The following is an 8639-nucleotide window of genomic DNA, read 5'->3' on the forward strand; positions in this document are numbered from 1 at the left end:
GGTTGGGTTGGATAAGAAGATACCCTAAACCCTGCATCTTGTCCAAACCAAAATTCCTTGACCAGGAAATGTCATTCAATGGGTGAAATGATCCCATGAGTTAGATGCGACACTTGTGCAACAAGTTGCAACGTCGCATGGCCTTGTGGTTTAATCACAAGATAGATATGTCATTCCTTGGAATTAGGTTGGTAGGTTCTAGCGCAACTCCAACTTGCAAGAGGATGAGTAGACATCCTGTTACATCACCTTTCTTGGGCTGATTTGCCAAGTTAAGGGAAGTTATGTTCTGCCTAGTAAGCAAAGAATCAAACAAGTTAGAGTGATGTGGTCGCCAGGATTCACTGTCTTAACTTAAGAAACCTAAGGTGTTGGTTAATTTGGGTTGACAGGGTATGACCCTAACCCAAGGACAACAGGGTAAACAAACAAACCCTTGGGGTTCTTGCCAAGTCGCAATTGATCCCGGATTGAATGCTAGATGCATTCGGAGAGAAGGATTCACTCCTTAGCACTTGGCCAATTAAACGACCACTGGATTGATTGTGTTTGTAACAGTTTAGGAGCATTATTTGCATTGTTTGCTCAAGGAACTAAAGATGGAAAGATAATTAATGCTTCAGGTTGAAGGCCTGAAGGGAGAGGCAGCATCAGTTACCCCCGACTGTCTGCTTGACCCTAACCAAGGGGGTTGTTAGCCGCGCCGGGAACGTGGACCGAACCGGCCGTGAGAGGTCTCTCCGTTGGGTGCTACTTGGAGCAGGAGGACGCTTGGGTGCCAAGGGGGATCTGGCCGTAAATCCCTTGCCTTCCGAGCCTTGCACAAGAGGCCAATGTGACTCGGGATTGAATCTCGAGGCCCGCATACTAGTCTACGGGCGGAATCTTGGATTAGTAATCCCTCTGGATTGCTGGATAGCCTTCGGGCGGATTATGGATTGCCTTCGGGTGGATTTTGGACTATATGGATGTATTCCAAAGATAAATAAGATCAATTGATGTAAAGGAACTTGTTTGAAACTGTTTTTCTATGTCAAGTGCTAAGATTACGTGAAGGAATCAATGTCTAATTGGCTAATTAAGGAAGCTGTTTTATATGTGTCTAACTAAATGTGGTAGGTAATTAGACAACTAAAACAACCCTGAGGAAAGTGAGGTGGATGTGGCCATGGGTCCGTCCTACGGATGGGTGGTCCCGGTTGGCCCGGAACTTTTCTCAAGTGAAATGGACAGTAGGGAAATTTTTCGCGAAGGAAATGAATAGCAAGGAACGTTGACCTAGAGTCTAGGATACTAGAACCCCGATTTATGCTGTTTTAGGAGAGCAAAATGGGACTATGCCTTATGGGCAGAGAGGTCAAGCTTTGCATCCCTCTCATTTCCCATTCTCCTTGAACCAAGTGCAGCATGAATCCGCTTGGACCCTGACATTTCTGCGTAAAGTAGTTCGCCTAGGGTTCGACGCTAGTTATTCTCTAGGAACTTGACCATTAGGGAAACCCTGATTCAGGTCAGTCCTAAGTGGGGACGGTCGAAATACTTCCGCTACGTGGCAGACTCAGAAAGTCCTAGATCGCAAACCCTGTAACATTCCATGGGAGTGCCGGGCGGAGCTTTCTAGGCCCTCTTTCCGATGGGCTGCTAAGACATGTCCTACAAGCGAACAGGTGGACACGTTACACACACACACACACACACACACTCTCTCTCTCTCTCTCTCTCTCTCTCTCTCTCTCTCTCTCAATAGCATTGGAGAAGACAAGGATGAAAAAAGCTAGAACTCACAATTTGGCACACAAAAGAATGAGTTCTTTCATTCACATTTTAGTTTTTATGCATCAAGGTTAAGGCTAGGATTTCCACCAAAAGTGGGGCACCCTATCCACTTTTAAGGCTTTAAACTAGTCCTCTTTGATAATTTGTGCATATCACTTAGGGTAATTTGACCTAATCTAACTAGAGTGAATGGAACTATCCAATCTATCATCAAGAGGTATTATGATTTGCACTATTGCAAAACAAGATAATATTCATGCATCCACAATAAATGGGTAGAATAATGTGCAATTGCATGTTACGGATGGATAATGCCTTAGATCATATATTGAAACCCAAAAAGTTAATCCATTTCTAAATTAATTTTTTGCACTTGACTTGCATGCTTCTTTGCTTCTGACTTTGCATTCTTCTTCACATTTTGAAGGTTAACATAAATGCAAAAATTACGTATGTGGGTGATTGTTTCACGTGAGTAACAATAGTTGGAACAGGTTCTCATGCCATGTGTCACGTGCGTTCAAGGCCTCTTATAGATACCCTCACCTATGAATTCCTTAAAGTGGGGATGTTTGTTATAAGGGGCTATGTCACCTTTTGAATGATATATGGTGAGATCAACTTCTAAAGTAGAGATGTTGCATTGTTATTTATTTAAGTTCAGAAGTCCATTATGGACTTGCAATAGGCATTAGAAACTAGGGCTTCTAAGTCATGCTTGCATGATTCAAAGATTTGGCAAATATCATACTTATGTATTTATACTTCAAAATTTTGCAAGTTTAGTCATTACCTGCTTATACAAAGACACCCTTTGTACACTTAACTTCACCTAATGCAAATTTCTTTTTTGTTGCCCATTTGTGCAAAACATTTTTGTACATGATCCACTTTTCTTGAGTTTTTTGGGCTTAGTTTTAACATGCAATGTCTCATTGAGCATGTGATGTTCTCAGGATGTTATATGCAGTTTTTACGAGCCAATAGCTTTTGTGGACACAAAGTATAAGACGATTCAAAATTTGTGCAGATTTTGGGATGTTCTTAGGGATGTTATAGGTAGTTTTCTCAAGCCAATGGCTTTTGTGGACACAAGTATAAGATGATTAAAAAGTTGTGCGGATTCTCAAAACAATATGTAATCTGAACGTTTTGGCTTGTAAGGGTTGTTAACAATTTGGTACATCACAACTAATGTTAGGCATGATGGCATATCTTGCTATGCATGGGTTCTAACTTCTACCGTTTTGGTAACTTGTTCTAGGTTGGATTTACTGTAGGTGATGGTGGCAATTGATGGAGGTGAAAATCTACCAAGTTGGCGGGGAGGATCTTGATGTGAACTGACTCTTAGGCAGTGGGCGCACCGGCCCTGGTGAGGTTGGGATGCTTCGTTTGTGGGCGAGCCACTTGTCGAGAAAAGAGGCTGCAAGGCTGGTGGATATTTGTTCGCAGAGAGGGAAGAAGCGAAGGCCGGCTATTCTCGGGAACAGTCTGTCTCCTCTTCTCTCTCCCTTTTCCGTGTCTCTCCCGTCTTAGGCTCCCGAGTCCCATTTACCTATCTGATTTTCTTTCTGGGCAAGTAGGCATATGATTTTCTTTGTCTCGCTCACTCTCTGTCTCTCTCCTTCCTCTGCGCCCGCGGCGGAATTTATAGCCTCTTTTGCCCTATATCTGATTTTCTTTCTGGTGCGGCTTTATGGTTTTACGTATATGATTTTCTCTCTCTCTCTCTCCTGCCGTTCTGCGTCTACGGTTGGATTGGTCTCTTTTTATCTATCTGATTTTCTTCCCGGTGTAGGGCATACGATCGCCTCTCAGCGTATAAAATAAAATGCGTTGTGATGTGACCAGGGCTTGCGTTTCCTTTGCCCAATTGGGAGCAGAGAGAAGTTTGTACGCTTTTGAGCTTTTCTTGCGGGTGGCAGAAACGCATGCAAAGGAGGAGGGGGTAGTGACGGTGTGTGTGAGGGGAGGGTCAGGGTCGAGGGAGAGAAGGGGGGAGAAGGAGGGGTTTCTGCTGTGTCCTGTGAAGGCGGGTGTGACAGTGCGAGAGATACAAATTCTTCTGCACGCAGCAGGCATGACGGGGCTATGGGGTTCTTTGCTTGTTTGAGTGATTGAACAGAGAGAGAGAGAGAGAGAGGGGCCGCAGTTTGGCGCCGCCGATGGCGACCAAATTGGAGGTTCCCAAGGGGGCCTGCCCCCCCGACAAGCACCAGTACATGATATGGCGGACCCTGTTCGAGATCGACCGGCGGTACGAGCCCATAAAGGCGATCGGGAAAGGGGCATACGGGGTGGTGTGTTCCGCCCGCGACGCCCGCAACGGCGCCAAGGTAGCAATCAAGAAGATCGCCAACGCCTTCGAGAACACCACCGACGCCCGCCGCACCCTCCGCGAGATGCGCCTCCTCCGCCGCCTCCGCCCCCACGACAACATCATCGCCGTCCAGGACATCATGCGCCCCCCCAACCGTCTCTCCTTCAACGACGTCTACATCGTCTACGAGCTCATGGACACCGACCTCCACCAGATCATCCGCTCCTCCCAGCCCCTCTCCGACGACCACTTCCAGTACTTCATCTACCAGGTAACGTCTGTTAACCTCCCTGCTTGGCGGTTCATCGTCATGTTCATCGTCATCCCAACCTCTCTCTCTCTCTCTCTCTCTCTCTCTCTCTCTCTCTCTGTCTGGTAGTTACAACTTACAAGTGGCGGTTTCTTACCCTTACGCACCAACCGACCAACTTTTCTTCAAGATTGAGGCAGCTAGCTGCACAGAGAGGAGTTAAACCATTGCCTTCTAGTGTGCTCTCTTGGCATTCGATCTCTGTCCCTCAATCGATCGGCAGAATTGGATCACTGGCATGTGTTCAGTGTTCACGGCTGAGTCGGCCTGGCAGTGATTGGTTTGGTGGACTATTTTGGCAATTCAGCGGCTGATCTGATGGGTAATTAACAGGACTTAGGCTACCTGGAAAGGATTGAATTGCCGGAAAAGCATTTCACGTGGCCAACTTAGCATGGGAGTAATGTGGTGGGCAATGGCTGCCAAGACAAGCAAGTATTTGATATGGGTAGGCAACCGCTGCGAAGAGAGCGTTTGTTGATTACAGTAGGTGGGCTTGCTATCAAGAGAGCACTTGTTTCAAGTTCCCTTTCTAAAGCTTCTGTTTAGAGTATATCGTCTATTGAATCCAAGTCTCTTTGTAGAGCTTCTGTGTAGAATGTATCTTCTTATTTGGACTGGTGTAGTAGTAAAAATATACTACTCTTAAGATACTACTGTTAAGTTACTTCTCTTTGACGACTGCACTCTGTCTTCTGTTACTCGTGCATGCAATCAGCTCAGCTTTCGATGGGCCTAAAATTCTGAAGCTCTGTTTCTAATTTGTCTCTGTGATGTGATTATATGTACGCAGCTGCTGCGCGGGCTCAAATATATCCACTCGGCCAATGTGTTGCACCGGGACCTGAAGCCCAGCAACCTACTGCTGAACGCCAGCTGCGATCTGAAGATCTGCGACTTCGGCCTGGCGAGGGCATGCTTGAACGGCGGAGAGGAGGAGCCGGGGGCAGGGGGCGCCGGGGGAGCTATGGCGCCGGGGGACAGGCTGATGACGGAGTACGTGGTGACTCGATGGTACAGAGCGCCGGAGCTGCTGTTGTCATGCGAGGACTACACAAGCGCGATCGACGTGTGGTCGGTGGGGTGCATCTTCGCGGAGCTGCTAGGGCGGAAGCCCATCTTCCCGGGGAAGGACTACCTGCACCAGCTGAGACTGATCATGGGGACGCTGGGGACGCCGGCGGAGGCGGACCTGCACTTTATCAGCGCGCACAAGGCGAGGAGTTTCCTGCGAGCGCAGCCGCCGGCGCCTCGGGCGTGCCTGGCGGCGCTGTACCCGAGGGCGAACCCGCTGGCGCTAAACCTGATCGACCGGATGCTGGTGTTCGACCCGGCGAAGCGGATCACGGTGGCGGAGGCCCTGGAGCACCCCTACCTCTCTCTCCTGCACGACCCGGCTCTGGAGCCGGCCGCGCCGGCGCCCGTCCGTAGCTCCGACCTCGACGACGCCGACGACGACAGCCTGACGGAGGGCGACCTCCGGGAGAAGGTCTGGCAGGAGATGCTCCATTACCACCCCGAATCAGCCTCCCCGGCCAGATCCGACAGCAGCTCCCATCATGATGCCGATCAAGCAGCCGCATGCGCCGCAACTCCTCAGGTTAATAATATTGCAGCTGCCGCTGCTCCTTTTGTCGACTCCGTCAGGCCCCCCTCCCCCTCCCCGCCGCCGTAGCAGCAGCTCTCCCGGGCCCCTTCGCCCCTCTCTGACTAGCTAACTCTCTTTCTCCCACCATCTCCGGATTACGCAGATCCTAAGCAAAGTTCCACCACCTCCCCATCATCACACTTCATCGAGCTGCCGATTCCAGCATTCCATGTTATCCAATTCTCCTCCCTGCACGCAACATCATTCTTGGGCTTCAACAGCCATCATCTTGGTCCTTAGTCCTTCATGTGGCTTTTCCTCTTTCAGCTTGATTTCATCTTCGAGGCAAGACAGCAACTTGTCCAAGATGAAGCAAGTTGTCACAGGTACACGCAATACTATATTGCAAAAAGATAGTCTCTACATAATTCACAACCCACCCAAACAATTGTATAATTTTTATTGTCACAACATTCCACAACTACGCCAAATTACAAAAGAGTCTAAACATTCAATAACGGGGCATTTTATAAGTTGTTCTTTCAGCTTTGCATGGAAAGGCATACTATTGTAATGGTTGGTTACTCTGATGTGCAGATGGGCACAGCAATTCATTAATTTACTAGAGTTCAATAATACCAATAGCAAGTTGCAAGTTGCAACCCCCTCTTTGTTACCTAACTTTTGTATTATTCCATGTGTACTTTGTGCACAATAGTGGTTAAAGGGACACATCAAGCAATCAAAGTTGTCTACTTTGGACAATGTTAATGTACTCCCATGTACCCTCGATAGCCTTGAGCTCCCATTGGTCATTGAGCAATCGGTGGCATCTAAGCTAAGCAAATTTTATGGGATGGTTTGATCATGCCAAATATAGGCATAACTAGTAGCCAAAGGCCTATCAAATTATTTAACAAGTCACACCATAATCCATCACATGGTTTACTTGGAAAATGTTTGACAGTAAATGTATTCCTTCATCCAATGCCCTCCAACAAAATGTTGTTGAGGAGCTTTGAGAATTAGGATTCGTTTTAGACTCATCCATTCCAATAGTCTTGCCTCAACCTAGCTATCCAACTTTGCTATTAACATCATATCACATTTTGTTGTTTATTTGGCTTCATGCTCTAAGTGTATGTGGTAGCTACCAATGGCAATGGCTCAAATCCTGTAAAGTAAATGTTCAAAATAAACAAATAACTTTTGAGATATACTATGCACTTTCTTGTTTGGATATCTTAGTTGTACAAGTGAGAATCTTGCCTACATTGGGGGTAGGGACACACAGAGAGAGGGAGAGAGAGGCCATCTTCAATGGTTTTGTGATCACACAAAAAGAGCTATTAGTTTATTAAACTTTGAAAGCCCAGATCCTAGGCACTAGTAAATTCTTTGCAACATGATGTTAATTGAATTCAAGATTGGCTAAGAAAACAAGCAATAGCTTGAAATTTTAAAATAACAAAAAAACATGATTGTGAAAAATGTGGCTCAAGAATGGCATCTTTCACCACAAGGCATGATTATTCTCCTTAGGGAAGGTTAATCAAAGATATAGGGTGATTAAGGCTACAATGCACTATGAAATCATGTGGCGCAACACTTTTGAGTGGTTAAGGATTGCTCCAAGTCCATATGCACATGAACATTGACTAGATTGTTGAGGTGGCTCATAAACTTATGACTCACAAAACAATCTTCATCTCTATATGCACATGAACCTTGATTAGCTTGTGAGAAGTATCATGAGCTAATCCAAGTCCATATGCACATGAACATTGACTAGATTGTTGAGGTGGCTCATAACCTTATGACTCACAAAACAATGTTCATCTCTATATGCACATGAACCTTGATTAGCTTGTGAGAAGTATCATGAGCTAATTCCTCAAACATAAATAATAGCTTGCATTTTCTATGCAAGGTAAGTGATGGGTCACTAAGAAAGCCAAGTGGCTTATTAGAAGGCCACATTTACAAATAACTACTTCCAAGTTTTGATTCCAAAGGTAAGATTTTTCTATGGAGGGTGATTGGTCAGGACACTTTCCCTTGGGGATCAATTTTAAGCCAAAGAAATAGAACTTTTGGGTATTGCATTTTCCACACAACTTCATGCAAGTCCTTATACATTTCTTCAAGTTGTACATTAGGTTTGGAATTCATCTATCTCAACGGGTCACTCATGGAGATATGTGTGTATCATGTGGATTCAAATTAAGGGATTTATAAAATACTATTTTTATACATTTTCTACATACAAAAGGGTATCATATAAAGGGGTTGTTTACAAATTAAATAAAAAAGAGTTGTGTTTTATTCAAAGAAAATTCACAGATAATCGTATTATAAATAGGCCTTTGAATGTACATGATATAGAGGATATACATGTAGTGAACCCCACGAGTCATGTATAATCCTAGGCAATCATTTTTTGCAAATGATCATGTCATATAAGTGAGCAAATGACACATTTTTAATTAACTGCATGATACCAACTATAGTTACATAGTGGACATCTTTATATGGATTCTTCTATAGAGCATTGATTAAATTTCTAAGATAGAAAAGTATACATATAGAGAGAGACCATTGAGTGAAAGGGATGTTTTCTAAATTCAGGGGTCTAGAAAATA

The 8639-nt window shown here is 45.2% G+C and overlaps 1 protein-coding gene across 1 annotated transcript; it reads left to right on the top strand.

Moving 5' to 3' along the window:
• The first annotated feature begins 3782 nt into the window (after window positions 1-3782).
• LOC148040216 (mitogen-activated protein kinase 4-like) lies at window positions 3783-6702 on the top strand. The gene is made up of 2 exons (XM_087697680.1): window positions 3783-4370; window positions 5203-6702. Exons 1-2 carry the CDS (start codon window positions 3945-3947, stop codon window positions 6082-6084), a joined length of 1308 nt encoding a protein of 435 aa, XP_087553806.1. The 5' UTR covers window positions 3783-3944; the 3' UTR covers window positions 6085-6702.
• The last annotated feature ends 1937 nt before the right edge of the window (window positions 6703-8639 follow it).

The sequence above is a fragment of the Lygodium microphyllum genome, chromosome 2 (assembly GCF_053477565.2).
Source record: "Lygodium microphyllum isolate KBCC chromosome 2, Lygodium_microphyllum_v1.1.10, whole genome shotgun sequence".
In the NCBI taxonomy this organism is placed as follows: Eukaryota; Viridiplantae; Streptophyta; class Polypodiopsida; order Schizaeales; family Lygodiaceae; genus Lygodium; species Lygodium microphyllum.

Coding starts and splice junctions, on each gene's coding strand:
- LOC148040216 (XM_087697680.1), top strand. CDS start 3,945: ATGGCGACCAAATTGGAGGTTCCCAAGGGGGCCTGCCCCCCCGACAAG. Junction 4,371..5,202: donor TCCAGTACTTCATCTACCAG/GTAACGTCTGTT, acceptor ATATGTACGCAG/CTGCTGCGCGGGCTCAAATA.